The following is a 15,718-nucleotide window of genomic DNA, read 5'->3' as shown; positions in this document are numbered from 1 at the left end:
TCATCGCCATGAGTAAATACAGTGCCATCATCATTCACATGGCAAGGCAAGGGAATTTTATTTGTATAGCCCGTTTTTATAAAGGGATCTGGTTCTTCAGCTTTAATTGCTTAATTAAAAAAAGAACACAGCAAGCTGCCACTACATTTACATCACATTTTCAGGTGCCATTATGACAAGCTAAGGCTAAATCTAAAAGTGTTCTGAAAATTTTCATGAGGCTGAGGGGAGACTTATGACTGAAAAGCCTGAAAGGCACCTCCAGAATCTGCAGCTAATAGGAGAGTTTCTCCCATGCCCTCTCTCTGACCTAAAGGGATAATAATGTAGTTTTAAGGGAGTGGTGTGTCTGAGAGAAAAACCCTTGTATAATGATGTCTGCATGATGGTTTCCTGTAAGGATTTGTATATGATCCACATGTTTGATGGATGTTGTTATGATGTAGACTTGTGTCATAATTAGAAGTGTACCGTTACTTAAAAGTAAATACATTTGATCAAACATTATGACTGGTTATTGCTGTGGTTTCCTCTGAGACACACTGAGAGTGGAGTTTGACTTCTGACCTAGTGACAGTTGACAAAACCCAGAATCCTTTGGGTTAGGTAAACAAAGTTACAGGGGCACACATAGCTTTACCTCCTTGACAACACACACATGCACTCACTGGGAATACCAATCTGTCATTCCCACTATAATGGCCAAGAGGGTTATATAACAAAGTCATTTAATACACAGTATTGGTTTCGAAATAAAAATAAAGAAATAAAAAAAGTATGAATTAATTAGCATTTCTTAAATAGATGTTTTTAATCAGACCAACCTCACAGATACCCTGTGCTTCAAAGTCGAACAGTAAGTTTTGCATTGATTATCATTCAGATTCAGCACATGATCTAAATGCCTAAGCCTGTTCTCAAGAAATAAATAGGCTTGTCAACCAAGTATCTCTGTCATCCAATTTTTTGTATAACTAGAAATACAAAGACAAGAGTAACTGGATTTTTCTGAGATGTTGCCTTTGTGTTATGTTTCCACTATAAAACATAATGGAGCTGAAGCAGTGGGAAAAATATAGACCAGTTTAACACCAGGATAAAGCAGCAGATGACAACAGCGACATCTAGTGGCAATTTGTAGCCAGCAATATTTCCACCACCCCAGGGACATTGTTGGGCTTTGGAACCAAACTTAAACTTTCCTGTGTTGCTGGGGAAAAAAACATCAATACACTGGTGGGGTTTGATGATCCAGGAGCTACACTGATGGAGTTTACAGAGCTGAAACTTTCTCATTGGTCAATCACAAACCTTAAGGTTTCAACTTGTGTGCCCTTTGACTCACTCAGTATAAGAGCACTGATTGCAGGGCTCCAGACTATTTTTTTTTTCCTGAGCACAGCTGCCCCTAACTTAAAATTTTAGGAGTGCAAACAGAAAATGTAGGCACTTGCAAAGCAAATATTCACATTTCTCTCATTGTACACCTTTTCATTCATGAATTGGCCTGCCACTTGTAATGACAGATTCCAGATTCTTTGAGTTGCCCCTTCCATGTTTCACCAGTGTTAAAAGAAAAATAGCAAATTGTACATGTGCAGGTAGATTAAAAATTTACTTGCACTGTCTCAAATTTTAGGGGAAAAATGGCCCAATTTAGGGGCAGTCTGGAGCCCTTGGATACTATCATCATCGTTTGACTGTCTTCTAAAACAGGAACAAACCACTGATGAACAATTCATGAGTTTGGTTACCTTTAAGGACAAAACTTCAGCTTTCAAGTAAGTGTTTGTGGTCCACCCACTCAATTCAGTTTTGATACAGGATTGGTGTGATACACACCATTAATGGTGTGTAATTACACCTGAAGAGATGATTTTGCATCTGACATTGTATAATACTGGGGTGAGTCAGACACATGACTCAGACTAGGGTGCAGAGAGGCCAAGTCAGCTAAATGAACAGCTGAAACTCCCATATGCCAAAACAATAGCCCTTGATTTTAACCATAGTCTACTGTCACACTGATTAGCATCATCATCCACGCACACATTTTTATGCAAACAATAGATACTGACAGCACTTATGACAAAACAAAATGGAAATAAAAACCAGAGGTTTTATTATTCAGTTTAGGGTAGCCTACCATAAATTGGCGCACCATTGGGGCTCATTCATAATCTTCAAGGAAAATGTTCCTGTACTCACTGTTCCTTTGGAAACGCAGGAAGTTGCCAGTTCAAGAAGACGTGTCCTGGTTTCTCTGGCAGATGCAAGTATCAAGCAGCTCTACTCCAGCAGCAAGGGGCAGTGTCCAGGCACACTGTCAATAAAGTTCACAAACTCTTTAAAAAAATTCTGTCTGTTAAACTGCCAGCCATTCTCACAGCAGCTTCCTCCAGCTTGCCAGGCATTTTCCAGCGACTGATTTTCGTAGACCCACCATACATTATGTACCGTTACTACATACACATTCAACCCATCAAAGGAAAGATGAGGGTCTCTACTTTCCAGCAAAAAGCTGTTTGTTTCTATCTTGTTCCAGTCTTGTGGAATTGGCGGTTGAATATAGGTTACTTTAGCCCAAAATGCCATTTTGGCACCAAAATCTTGAGAAAAAGAGGTTTTTGTGTCGGCTGTCATTTTCAGGTGTAGGCTACCAGTACAACTGGCTCCATTATATTTTGCTTTAGTGACGCCTCAACATCTGTACAGTTGTTCTCTTGTAAACAACAACAAAATCAACACTGACAAATGACTTTTGATGACAAAAGACAAAACATTTAGCTACTGACACACACTACTGCAGCCTTTTTTCTTTGAGTTACAACTTTTTCTTTCCTTTTTTTCAGTCTGTGTGCGTGCGTGACGTGTGTGTGTTCGGATTAGTTCGACAGGTTTTTGTAGCCGAAACACGGCACTTTACATCAGATCCAGCTTCCTGCAGGCAGCGGTCTCACTCACTCTCTCTGTCTCACACACACATCTACACACACACACACACACACACACACACACACACACACACACACACACACGTAGCCTACAGCTCTGGCTGACGTGCCCCCTGAACTCAGCCACAGACAGTCTCTGTACGCTCACAACAGACACTCCCACTCCCATCTTTAACTCTCCTCGTCACGTTCGCCGGCGCCGTCCGCTCCTCAGACACACCAGATCGCTGGATTTTCAAGCTGCTATCTGAGTGATTTCTCGCAAAATCTGGCGACTTTCCAAACGCTCTTGACGACTAACGACGAGCGATCAACGGGGTTGTTGTTACTAACGTGTGTGCTTTGTATCACGGGGCTTCGACGAGCTGCCGAGCCGCCATGAGCCCCGCCGCCGCCCCCAAAGCTCTCACCGGCGGCCAGAGTGTCACGGAGCGGCGCCGCTGCATTCAGACACCCGCCCCGCTCCGTGAGGGGGGATAAACAGGGGAGCATACGTCAGTCCGACTGCACACAAGTCCGACGGCTCATTTCTCCGACTCCGAGAAATGGGTAGTCGGACAGACGTCATGCGCCCGGATAAACACGCTATATATTTTTTATCTCTCAATCCAAATGTGTTTTTCTGCTTTATTTTGATGATACAAGTCTGATCTTCACAGAGTAGGGCAAGACATTCAGCATGGCGTTGCAATTAAAAAAAACTCTAAGACGAGTTATCTCGTCTTTGGCAGTCTATGCTTGGATTCCCTAAGACGAGATAACTCGTCTTTGGCAGTGAAAGTTCAAATCTTTTGTGTGTTCATACTCACTCAAGGGCTTGGTAGAAAAACGCAACAGCTAGTCCGCTGCAACAACAGTCCTCGTGTTGTGCTAATTAGCAGTAGCCTATTTCAGACTGAAAACCGCAAACTCACACCCCGGCAGATGAGTTCTGTAAAAAGAATGGACGTAGCATCCGTGACCATAGACATATAAAGAGTAATAGGGGAGTCGTTTTTTGGCGGCCTGAACAGCGCCATGTTGGATTGGCCGGCCGGGAACCCGCCCACTGGCCTCGAAGCAGCCTGTCTCCGGACCGCTCCGGACCTGTCACTCAACGTTTCCGCGCCCTAATTGGCCAGAATTTTAACCTAATAACAGTAAAACTAGAGCACTGGAGAGAGAGAAAGAGAGTAAAGACACCACCATCGTGGTAAGGGTTTTGCGCCCCGAGTGGCAGGATATGGGTATTGCAAAAGCGCCCAGAAAACTCATTCACTCCAATGGTATGTGTGTTGCCCACTTGCTTGTAAATTGATGAAAACGGCCGTGTTTTTGTTTTTAGGTGTCTTGGTCATATCAAATTATACTTATAATTTGTTTATTACAAAATGTAGATTGAAACATTAATGTAGACAACTGTTTTTTTGTGTGTGTTTTTTTTACTCGCCTATGTGTTAGTGTTTATCTGTAAAGGGTCCTCAATGATGCTATTAACGTGGGTGATCCAGCTGGGTAGGGGATAGCCTACAAGCAAAGATAGCTACCCTACTTGCTTACAGATGAGGAGACCTTTGTTGACACAGTTACGGTAGTAAACGCTTGGATGAGTGTCTCCCAACAAGCAAGAATCCCAATTAGGGCCTACAACAGCTGCCAGATGGGATGTGTCTCTGAAACACAAGTCTTTTTGAAGTATTTGTAGAAATGATTGATGCAGGTTTCTGTATCTATGCTGCATTTAACTTGTGTAGTATTCCCTCCTGATGGTTCACATTGGGGCTATATCATTATGGTCTGCAATAGGGCTACAGCCTACCAATAATGTTGGGGTTTGGAGTTACAAACTGTTCCAGCCTGACATCCTTAATCTCTTTTAGACGCAGGAAAAATGATCAAATGTCTATAGCCTACAAGGCTGAAATTTCATGAGAGAAATTTGCACGAAACAATTATTTCTCCATTTCATTTTTTCTAGAACTAAAATGTAAGTTTTCTACATCAATAAAATTTCATGTTGATCTCTGTCCATGCATAACTTAATTACTGGTACTTCAGTCTAAGCTGCCTTACAGGTGCAAAGCACAGGTAGCCTACTTACCAGGCCCTTTTTGCATGTCAGTGGTAGACCATGAGGTCAGCATATTTATCCACTTCTGCATTGGAGTGGTGGATAAGTACCTGCACTTATGAAGGAGAGTATCTGCAGTAGCTATACCACAATTGCATAAAACTGCATATGCATCGCTTAACTGTTCTTCTGAGAGGAAGTTTGTATGATGTGCAAATGTTCCTGCATCAAGGGCATGATACAGATAGGCTTGGTTGGGGAAGTTTGGGGTTAGTGGAGGTGGAGGGAGTAGAGGCCTTGGGGATGAGGATCATTCAGTTTCCCTACTGTGTCCGTCAGCATGAGACAAATGGATGATAACTTCCTCTTCTTGCTGAGGGTGTCCATCCTCTCAACGTATACTGTTGCCACCTCCAGATCTTTGCCTTAGTCCTGAGGAGCTCAGACAGACACTCCAGAGACTCATCGTCTCTGTTCTTGAACAGTGTCTTAAGTCAGCTGTGCATGACAGCCGTGTTCAAGATGCACGCAAGCTTGTGCTCTTTGTCAAGATCAACAGAAATTATTTGCAATATTATTTTCTCTCAGTAGTGAAAAAGTGTTTCAATTCAACAAAAGGAACATGATTCTTACATCCTTGGCAGTCTCCAACCGTCTCTGCCTCCTCTCAAAGATACTGTCTGCCCTGGTTGTTATTCAAAGGCCTCACTCTGCTTGTTTCTCCTCTGCCTCCGCTGGGTGAATGGAAACCCAAAGGAAATGTTGACTTCTGGTTGCACTTTGGAGAAAGCAGAGTTAACAAAGACCACAGGCTCAGTTACAGTCTTTCTCCTCAGGTTCAAAGGTTTCTCTACCTCCTTGTGGAGGCTGAGGACTCCACAAAAACCACAAGCTCCCGTTCACTGAGCTGCCTGTAGATAGCTCTCATCACCCCTGCTGCTATAGGAGCTGTCATGAAGGTCAGCTTTATGCCTCACAGTGGCCCTCATTTATCAAACTTGCGCAGGATCTGGTGTAGATTCTGGTGTAAATATCAGTGTACGGCAAGTGTCACGTGTGATTTACTAAAAGTGTGTACGCTGCTGATTTTGGCGTAGAACCGGCGTGGTGGTGATGAATCCGGCGGCTGAAAACGAGCGTAATTTAAATGTCACGCCCCGATATATTCCTGCTTTAGAGGCGTCGCCCTGCCCCTTTTACGACATGGAGACACGGAAGACGGCCAAGAAGAGGGACTTTACTGACGTTACCACGTTGAACAGGGAGAGGGCGGCAACATTAAATATCTGGACATTGATAGATTGATAGATTTTGTGATTGATAAGCGTCATCCCGGTGGATGGAGGCTGCAGACGCACGTGTCACCGACCACGTCAGGAAACCCAGCGACCTCATGAAATGCTCCTGCAGTTTACTAAACACAAGTGACTGAGGAGAAATCATAGGCATATTACTGCTGCGAACGCGACTTTATGACCATCAGCACCGCTGGCATGGTTCGGCTGATGGAGGGATGTGAAACACCGGCTCAATCTCCCGCTGACAGGTCCCGGTGACGGGAAAAAAAAAAGAAAAGAAAAACACTCCGCCGAGATCAGCTGCACCTGGACAGGTAGCGGAGCTCTCCCTCCTCAACCCGGGGCTCCGGTGTCCAGCAGAGAGAGAGACTGAGGAGCCGTCCGGTCATGCTCTGGTGCTGCAGATGTTGGAAGTTTGTGTGTGTGATCTACAATAACAGGTCTGTCTGTCATTGACTGTTTCTGTTAACGAGTATCTGTCACGTCGTGGTTTTTAATTCATCTCAGTTGCTCAAAATAAAAGTCGAGTTACATTTTCAACACAGACTTGGTTTTATCGTTTCTTTTTTTTTTTTTTTGGGCTACTTTTTATCTTTTTATCAATATAAACAACAACAACATGTGGTCCTCATCGCTGCGTTATTAGACTATGGTTTAATAATCATTTTGACACAGCAGCACTCGTTCCTGCATGTTCTACGCTGGTTCCAAATGTGCGTACACCTGGTCAGAGCTGGCGTGAGATTTGTGCGTACCGTACGCTCACGCTCAGATTAATAAATGCCGATCCTTGCGGTGAATTTGGTGTACACCCATTTTTTTGGTGTACGCAAGTTTCATAAATGAGGGCCAGTATTTGTCCCACCATTTTGTTGTAACCCTGTATGTTGTGTGTATTCTGTGCATCTAAGAAAGAAGTACAGTAGTTATGTCTACAAAAGCATCATAGAGCTCAGGTGATGTGACAGTGGCTGTAGAACCCTACATTGTTAAAAAACGAACTGCCTATAGAAAGTAAAAACAGATGAAATTGTGTAATGTGATGAAATTATTGCAAGTGATATAAAGGCTTAAAGCCTCAGACAATTCCATGACAATGTGGTTTACAGGGTTAGCTACCAGAGTATTGTTTCCTCTTCCTTCCCCTGAATGAACAAAGTAAAAGGGCACAATCCCCTGACAGTGCCAGTGTCAAACAACACAAACTAGATTTCAGCCAGAAAAAAACAAACAAAAAAAAGGTTCTTTGAGAGCTTTGTCCTTGGCCCATGCCTCATCGCTTCACCAAACTGTCAACAGGAGTACACAAAAATACAGAACCAAACAAATATTTAAATTCATTGTATACACTTTTCCCAGAAATTAGTATTTTAGCACTTCAGGTTCCCTCATCCTGCATGGGGTTCTCCTTTGATGACTGAAATATGAAAATGTGGATAACACAAGTTCAAAACATTTGAACAACAATTATTTTACTCAGAAGCAGAAAACACAGCAGTTACCCAGTCCATAGGTTTCTCCACAAAAAAGGCCAGTTGCTAACCTGCTGCTAAATGAGGCTACAGAGCTGGGAATGTTAATTGTTTTTGTTTTTATTTTCATAATCTATGCTATTTGTTAGTGTGATATCAAGTACACATGAAGTAGAGTATTTTGACATTAATGAATAAAGAATCACACAAGTGCACAGTACCTAACTGCTGTGTTCAGTGTACTATTGTCAGAGCCCTGGAACTGGCCATGGTGACTCATCCATGTAATTACTTGCCCCTGAGCTTTTCCTGATATTAAATGTTTTATTCAGTTGTAGTAGTACAGAACTGCTGCTTTGATTTTTTTTTTCTTTCTTTCAGTGAAACATGTATATCTGCTGCATTTGATACTTTTGAAGTGGCTCGCCAGCCATATAAACAAGAGAGTAGTATTGCTCTATGTCTGCTCCAGGGCCACAGGTTAAACCCAGCTCTCAGGACTAACCTGTTCCCTTCCCAATCTGGTGTTTTACTGCCCCCGTGTGGCTGGTTGCTGAACCAGCACATCAAATCACCTCGAGATGAGATTCCAAAACATTTTTACTGATGAACATATATCACGCAAAATAACACAACTCAAACTCTAATATGTTCTGCATCTTTTCAACAGACAGCACTTTAATTGCACAGGGTGTTCACTGGTCACATTACTGTGCCGTTCTCCGTCCCTCCTTTAGAAAATCTCAAAGTCATGAGTCAAAAAAAGAACATAGGAAATGCTGTGGAGATCTCCTCTGGCTGAGCACACAGGTGATGAGCATTTCCAATTGAGACAGGTGTCAGTCATCAGCCTGATGAGTTCATGTGAGAGACTGCATGTTGAAACTGAATCACAGAGGACATCTAGTGGAGAAACTCAGGAATGACAAGGAGGACAAACATCTAGAGGGGAAGTGTAAAGTATTTGGTTGGTCACATAAAATTACCTTAAAAAAAAAAATCTGAGCATTTTATCGTTGAATTTTTAAAAAAAAAACCTCAGTTTCTCTCACTTTGTAACTGATTGAGTATAATGTAAGCTATTAACCTCATAAACAGTTTAATCAGTTTATTTTTTATATTTTCCCATGCATGTTGTAGCTTTACTCTTGTTTAAATATGATGATGTTTATATTTTTATTATTGTAGCAATAGTATATTTTACCATGCAGAACACAGTAATCTGATTACTTTCTCTCTCACTAGTTCTGATAACACTTCACCTTATTTTCCAGTTGCCTGAGCATTATTTTGTCAAGCGGTTTTTCTAGACACTTTTTGCTTAATGTGCAATTATTAGCTGTTTGTGTAACTTTTGTAAAAACTCATTGTAAATTCTGTTTTTGTGAAAATTGTTTGCTGGGGATTCTTTGTGAGTGAAACAAGAGTTTGGATCCAAGCTGGTCTTTGTGAGCAGAAGGAGTGAGTGGCCCCTACACAGCATGCTATGTCAGTGCATGTCTGGCCAGAGCACTGAATTTAGATTATATAACTGAAACTTAACTCTTTAGATTCCTTAGTCTATTGTCGTTTCCACAGTTGGATATGTAGTGGTCAGTGGTTAATCCAACTAAATTGAAACTGAAAACTGTGGGCAAATGTTGTTATACGAGTGAACATTAGAGGGCAGTCTTTGATAAGCAGCAGCACAAACTGGTCTGGTGGGTGACTCCAACGTTACAAAATGTCCAAACATCACTTTATTGTTGTAGACAGTCTCAACGATTATACATCACTGGTTCCATAAAGCCCTGCTGAAAGATTTCTGATTATCACATTCCACTCAATATTTATTTCTTAATCTCTCCTGTAAGCACATTTAAGTTATCAAGTTGAAGCATGTTGTATTTTTTTTTTTTTACGCCTTCATGCAAAGACAGGAGCGGACTGTGCTATCATTTGCATGAATGTAGAGTTGAGTGAATTGTGGGTGGCTGAAAAGAGGCAATGACAGGTATATTTGCAAAAGTACTTTTTTTTTTAATTTTTGAGCCCTTAGAGTACATAAAAACAGTAGCGATCTTGGTGAACAAGACATCTGAGAGGCAGTTCTGTTCAAGTACAACACTTTCACAATTGCAATTTCTTCATTCTTTTCCATAGCAAAATACAAAGTGTTGTGTCCCTAAAAACACTGAGCATGGAGTGATGTGTATTGACACTTGATCAAAACAACCAAATAAGAGTTGTAGTACCTGAATTTGAACCTGACACTGCTCAAGCATACCTTCACTAAACCAAAGAAATGTAGGTCTGGCCCACAATGCTTAGCAAATCTAGAAAATATTGGGTATACTTAAAAAAAACTGTAAGAAAATAGAATTTAAAAAAAAAATCTCAATAAAAACCCTGACCTGATTTTGAGTAGTATCAAAGACGTAAGATGTAAACATTACAAAAATACAATTTACATATGTACAATGGGTCCTGCCCACAGCGAGTCTTCCTCTTTGGGAAACAGATACAGTCTTGTCAAGGCACTCACCAACAATCAATAACTTATAAAAGAGACGGTCAGGAGTCATCTTAAATACCAAACTACTATAATTTAGCCAAAATTCACATATTCACAGATATGTACAAAAAACACCAGTGTTTTATCTTTTCTGATTGAGACTTGATCATTTTTTAAAAACCACCAGCATAACTTGTTTCCACAGGAGTGAAATTGTGACACAACATGGGATCAGATGCCATGAAGTGACCTATGGATGCCAAGGCACTGCACTTACTAAAGTCCCTACAGGAGCTTTTAGTTTTACTGGTTTTGGCCAGGTGCACAAAGAGTCCAGCAGTGAAGGGGCAGCCTGTGCTTCTATGGGATGGTGACCACCAACCCCGTGATGGATTTACATACAAACAACATGTCCATAGGGTCAGTGTTGGCCTACATGTGCCTCTTCATATGCAGAGCCAAATGATCCGAGCGAGAGAACGCACGCTCGCAGAGGTGACACTGAAAGGGCCTGTGTCCAGTGTGTTTCCTGAAGTGACGGGTCAGCTCATCTGACCTCGCAAACTTCCAGCCACAGCCTTCCCAGTTACAGTGGTACGGCTTTTCACCTGAGAGACACAAGGAAATGAGTTTGATTAGATTCTGCAGGTTTTATATGACCAAACATCACACATCTAAAAGAAAAGAAAAGAAAAAAATCAAAAGAAAATCAGGCACTGGGCCTCAAAATCTGGAGTAAATGTGCTCACCTGTGTGTGTCCTCATGTGGGCTTTGAGGTGAGAGCTCTTGGTGTAGGTTTTCCCACAGCCTGGAAACTCGCAGTTGTGCGTCGCTGCGCGTTTTCTGGCCCATGTCCTGCGTCCTCGCTTTTGCTTGATGCTCCCCACCTCTTCCTGCCCGTAAAACTCCAGCAACGACGGCGACGAGGGAGGAGTGAGCATCATCCCCTGCAAAGAGGCCGGATGATGCTGCTGGTGAACGTGCACCGGCTCTCTGTGCATGTTGTACTGTCCCTGAAACTGTTGTGGCACGCTCTGGTGCGTGTACTGTGGCTGGTATACTGGCGCGTTCATGTACTGGCTGTGGAGATGATGGTGTTGATTGGGATGAGGGTGAGAGCTCATCTGTGCCAGATGACAGTCTGAGCGTCCCTGAGGAGAAGGGTGCTGCATGGTGTACCCATTTGGAACTGATGCGTGGTGGTGCGTAAAAGCTGCTGGGTGCATAGTGCGCAGCTGGGGCTTATCAAACATCTGTCCCATGAAGTCCCCACCAGCTGCCACCATGCAAGACTGACCCACAGGCTCGCTTTTAATTTTGTATCCAAGCGGCGGTGGGGATGATGCCAGTTGGTGGTGAGCGGGAGCAGCTGGGATGGGGACCGGGTTCAGCGCTCGCAGCTCGGTGTAGTCCCGCCCGTCTCCCGGCTTGCCTGTATTGTCCGGAGAACTCTCTCCCGGGTAGGTCATGTCTGGCGTGAGGAGCTCCGCCATGAGACTGCGGACCGGGCTGTGGTAGCTCTGTGTGGCCAGGTGAGGGGAGGGGTGGTCGCTGTAGTCTGGGACCGAACCGCCGGTGCAGCTCTCCGGAGACTCCGGCAGAGAATACGCGCACTGCTGCTGCTGCTGAGGTGGAGAAATGCTGCTGGGGCTCACCACGTCGGAGCTGACGGTGTTTGACAAAATGAACTCGAGGTCCAAGAACTTCCCCAGCTCGTCCTCGTCTCTGGGAGGCAGAGCAGGAGACCGCACGATGCTGAACTCCACCTCAATGAGCGGGTTGTCTGCGCCACCTGTTGCGCTGCTCCGCGCACAATCATCCATTTTGCACAACTGTAGGGGAGCGGAGGAAAAAAAAACACAAAGTTAGCCTCATATCTGTCAACATCAGCCTATCTGAACTCTTTACCGGCCACAAACATCTACAATCTCCAAACGCTGAGTCCTCTACTTACGTTGTCAAAGTGTTTTCCCTCCATGCTTTGAACACTTGGAAATGAAGTCACGACAGGCATCAAAGCCTCAGCCACGGCCATGCTGTCTGCTCTGAACACACAAGCAACAACTCAAGACACCGTCACTGAGAACACACTCTGTCCTGTTTGTCCATAAAGCGTCGTGGCAGCTGAGGATCGTTCCAGGATTCAGGATGTAATTATCAACAGAGCTGACGGAGACTCTTATAGCTCCTGCGCCTCTCTCCGGGGGGCGTGGCTTCTTCCTCTGCTCCTCCCCCAACACGCACTCACGCTCCTGCACTGCTGCTCCCCCACCGCGGCGCCCAGCACTGCAAACACATGGAACACATTCAGGTGCGTCAAGCACCTGGTATGTTACCAAACAAAAAATTGATGTGATTGAGCTGGTGAATGGATATACATTTATCTGCAAGTAGTAGTAGATTTATGGTTTAATTTAATACAATATACACGTTTTCTCACTGCATGTTTTTACCTTGATTTACGTAGAGGTGTATGAATGAAGGTGTTTAACTCGGCGATGGGAAACCACATCAACCACATGTTGCTAGAGGCAGATACAGGGGGCGATACTGAACCTGGCACTATTCACGAGGACAGGAGCTGAACTCCAGGGCGTAAAAGGTCCTTTAATTTACCTGCAGCTCTCAGTTGGTGTTTAAGTATGCATTTTCTTGAAATATATAAAAACAAAATCATACATGATATTTTCTGGAATGCAACAGATTGTCTCGCTCTCCCTGACAGACATTTATTTTGCAGAGAAGGAGTCTCTTCAGTGTCATTCACCCCTCAAACACAAATGCGCGCGCACACATAGGTACACAAACACATTATTAATTTGCCCCGACTTGATCCCTGCACGTTTCACACAAACACAGAGGTGTGAAGAGGCGACACATCGAAACAACCTGTTAATCTGGATGTCAACAAAGGACTACATGTTTCTTAATGATGCCCCCCCCCACAACTGCCCCGTGATGTCGCCTGCAGTCATTGCTATGGTAATGTACAGGTGGATGGCTCTCGATAGTGGAGAACAACCGACAGGACAGGACAAGACTTAAAAAGAGAGGGACAATATCAGACTTTCGTTTGACTTTGGAGACAGTTAGTGGTTCAGCTTGTGGACAGTCTCTCAGTTCAAAACACAGTGATGGTTGACACATTCAAATCCTTAACATTATAATTGAAGAAGAACTGTTTATCGACATGATTCTGAAACTGACTGTGAAGGACTTTGCTCTTCCTGATGCTGCAGCTGTAACACCATGACTTAACAGGCTAAAATGGGTTTAAACAGTGACTGGTTTATCTTACCTAAACCAGCATGTAACACGTTGTGTGTTTGGGACTGATTTTGTCAAACAAAAGTAAAAGAAAAAATGAAAGGTTGAATAGAAAGGATTATTTTTTTTACACATAAACTAGAGTTAGGAAAATAAATTGCCTATATTGCAAAAGCCAAATTCCCAAAAACTTATTTCTTTCTTTAACCCCCTCCCTCTTTTTATTTATTTATTTTTTTTTTTACATAAAATGTAACAACTTAACCACAGTAACACAACAACTCATATCTGATCTGTGTCTGATTTACTGTAAACTCTCCAAACTACAATAAAAGCCAAAGAAACTCATGCAAATGCGTCTCTCTCTGCCTCTGCCTGAGCTCCTGCAGGTGTTGTGACAGGCAGCATCCTGCAGCTCTCTCCCTTTATACCCGGCTATATTTAACACCGCCGGGCTTACGCAGGACAAATTCCGGTTCTGTCCCTGCGCCAAGTGGAAATGGACTCTGTTTCCTGAGGAAAACTAGACACTTGCTTCCTCTACTTTCACTCTGTAGTCACCTTCAGCTGGAGGGACTGAGGATGCAGACGTGATGCAGCCCTCGCTACCGCTGACTGACGTTTCGTGAACATTTTGTGCTTTTTTTGTTTTACTGTACCTGAAAAATCCCTCTAAAAGACACATTGTGAGCTCCGATGCAGAGAAAGCCTTCCTCTATCTTGTTCCATCAAACTCAGGTCATGTAAAAACCAACTGGCCAAGAGGAGAGAGACAGATACAGATAAAGAATGGCCCTGGGCTCAGGTTTCTTCTTTTGTCTCTTTCCTCTCTAAAAAGGAGGAAGTCTTCCAGCTTGAGTGTTTTCTAAACAGAGTAACTGAAGATTACAGTCAAGCACACAGACAGAAAACCAACTTATCTCCTCAAATGTTTCCTCACAATAAAAGCCTGTTTTCTCTTCTTGTTTAACTGTTTCTCCATTAGAAACACATTTCTGTCTTGTAGCTTTGTTTCATTATCTTGACTCTTGGATTGACAATCAGATGTGTTAGTGGGCTTCTCGAACTCCATCTTTGAACCTCATCTGTTCTCGTCTCTGCCTTCTTTGATTCGACACTGGCGAAATGACGTTCTCCTCCATCATTATGAGAAAACAAATGAGTCAGCGTCTCACAGGTCCTATTTCACATTTTGCTTTGATGCTCAAACAGACACAGGAAATTTTTCACAGGACTCCGACAGCAGAACATTGGGGACCTGGAGCACATGACCATTGTGCTGTTTGTGTGTTCCTCTCCAATCAGTAGCTGTATAGCTCAGAACAACCAGGAACAATCTACTTAGCAGAATGTGGACAAACACACACACATACACACACTCACACAAACACACTAATGGCAATTATCCTCATCACCCACAAAGTGAGGGGAAACCCAACTTTTATCTTGGATAAATACGCCGTCGTGCATGGCATGAAAAAGCAACAAAGTGATTAGAGAGAGAGAGAGAGAGAGGGAGAAAAAAGAACGTCCAACGACAGCACGGAGACGGGCTACTTACCTTCCAGAAAGATATCAAAAGGAGGTGGGGAGCAGGGGAAGCAAGAACAAACGCAAACCGACGAGAAGAATCATGGGAAAGAAGAAAAGCAACAACAGCAGCCCGAGGCCCTGTAATCAGTAATTCTGCTCTTCCTGAGGCCAGAGTTTGACGCCTGTTGAGTCAAACAGTCTGAGTGGGAAGACTGGGAGACTCTTTATGGCTGACCAGACTGAACTGGATTAGAAGGGATGTGGGCTGATAAATAACTGCAGGAGTTATCAATTTAAAGTCATTTGGTTTTAGATGTATTATTCCTCTTTTATTCATCTACTGATATTTATTCATCTGGTAAACATAAATGTAGAAAAGAGAGATGCCTTTTCAGTGATTATGTTTGATTATGTTCACCCACACTGTGTTAGAAATCAGTTCCATGCGCTTTGATACAAAAACATCCAATATGTGTAAAATGCAGTGAGTTGGAATGATTTACCATAATCCCATATGTAAATGAAGCCACTCCGATCAAACAAAAGATAATTGGCCTGCTATAGGGTTCAGCTAAATGGTTTATCTCTTTTCCAGTAGGTGAAGCTCATTGTGATTAAATGGTTTAGCAGCACTCAGCACTAATGAAGC

The 15,718-nt window shown here is 43.1% G+C and overlaps 1 protein-coding gene across 1 annotated transcript; it reads right to left on the bottom strand.

Moving 5' to 3' along the window:
* Positions 1-10,021: 10,021 nt before the first annotated feature.
* Positions 10,022-12,460, bottom strand: klf17 (Kruppel like factor 17). Its single transcript, XM_085806023.1, has 3 exons — positions 12,224-12,460; positions 11,018-12,101; positions 10,022-10,876 (listed from the first exon to the last, which is right to left on the bottom strand). The coding sequence occupies exons 1-3, from the start codon at positions 12,302-12,304 to the stop codon at positions 10,701-10,703; spliced, it is 1,341 nt and encodes a 446-aa protein (XP_085662149.1). The 5' UTR covers positions 12,305-12,460; the 3' UTR covers positions 10,022-10,700.
* Between the last annotated feature and the right edge of the window lie 3,258 nt (positions 12,461-15,718).

This window comes from Trachurus japonicus, chromosome 17 (genome assembly GCF_045865225.1).
Source record: "Trachurus japonicus isolate A0001 chromosome 17, Traja_1.0".
NCBI lineage: Eukaryota > Metazoa > Chordata > Actinopteri > Carangiformes > Carangidae > Trachurus > Trachurus japonicus.
Note: the sequence above shows the minus strand (reverse complement) of the source record. Positions and strands in the feature narration are given on the sequence as shown.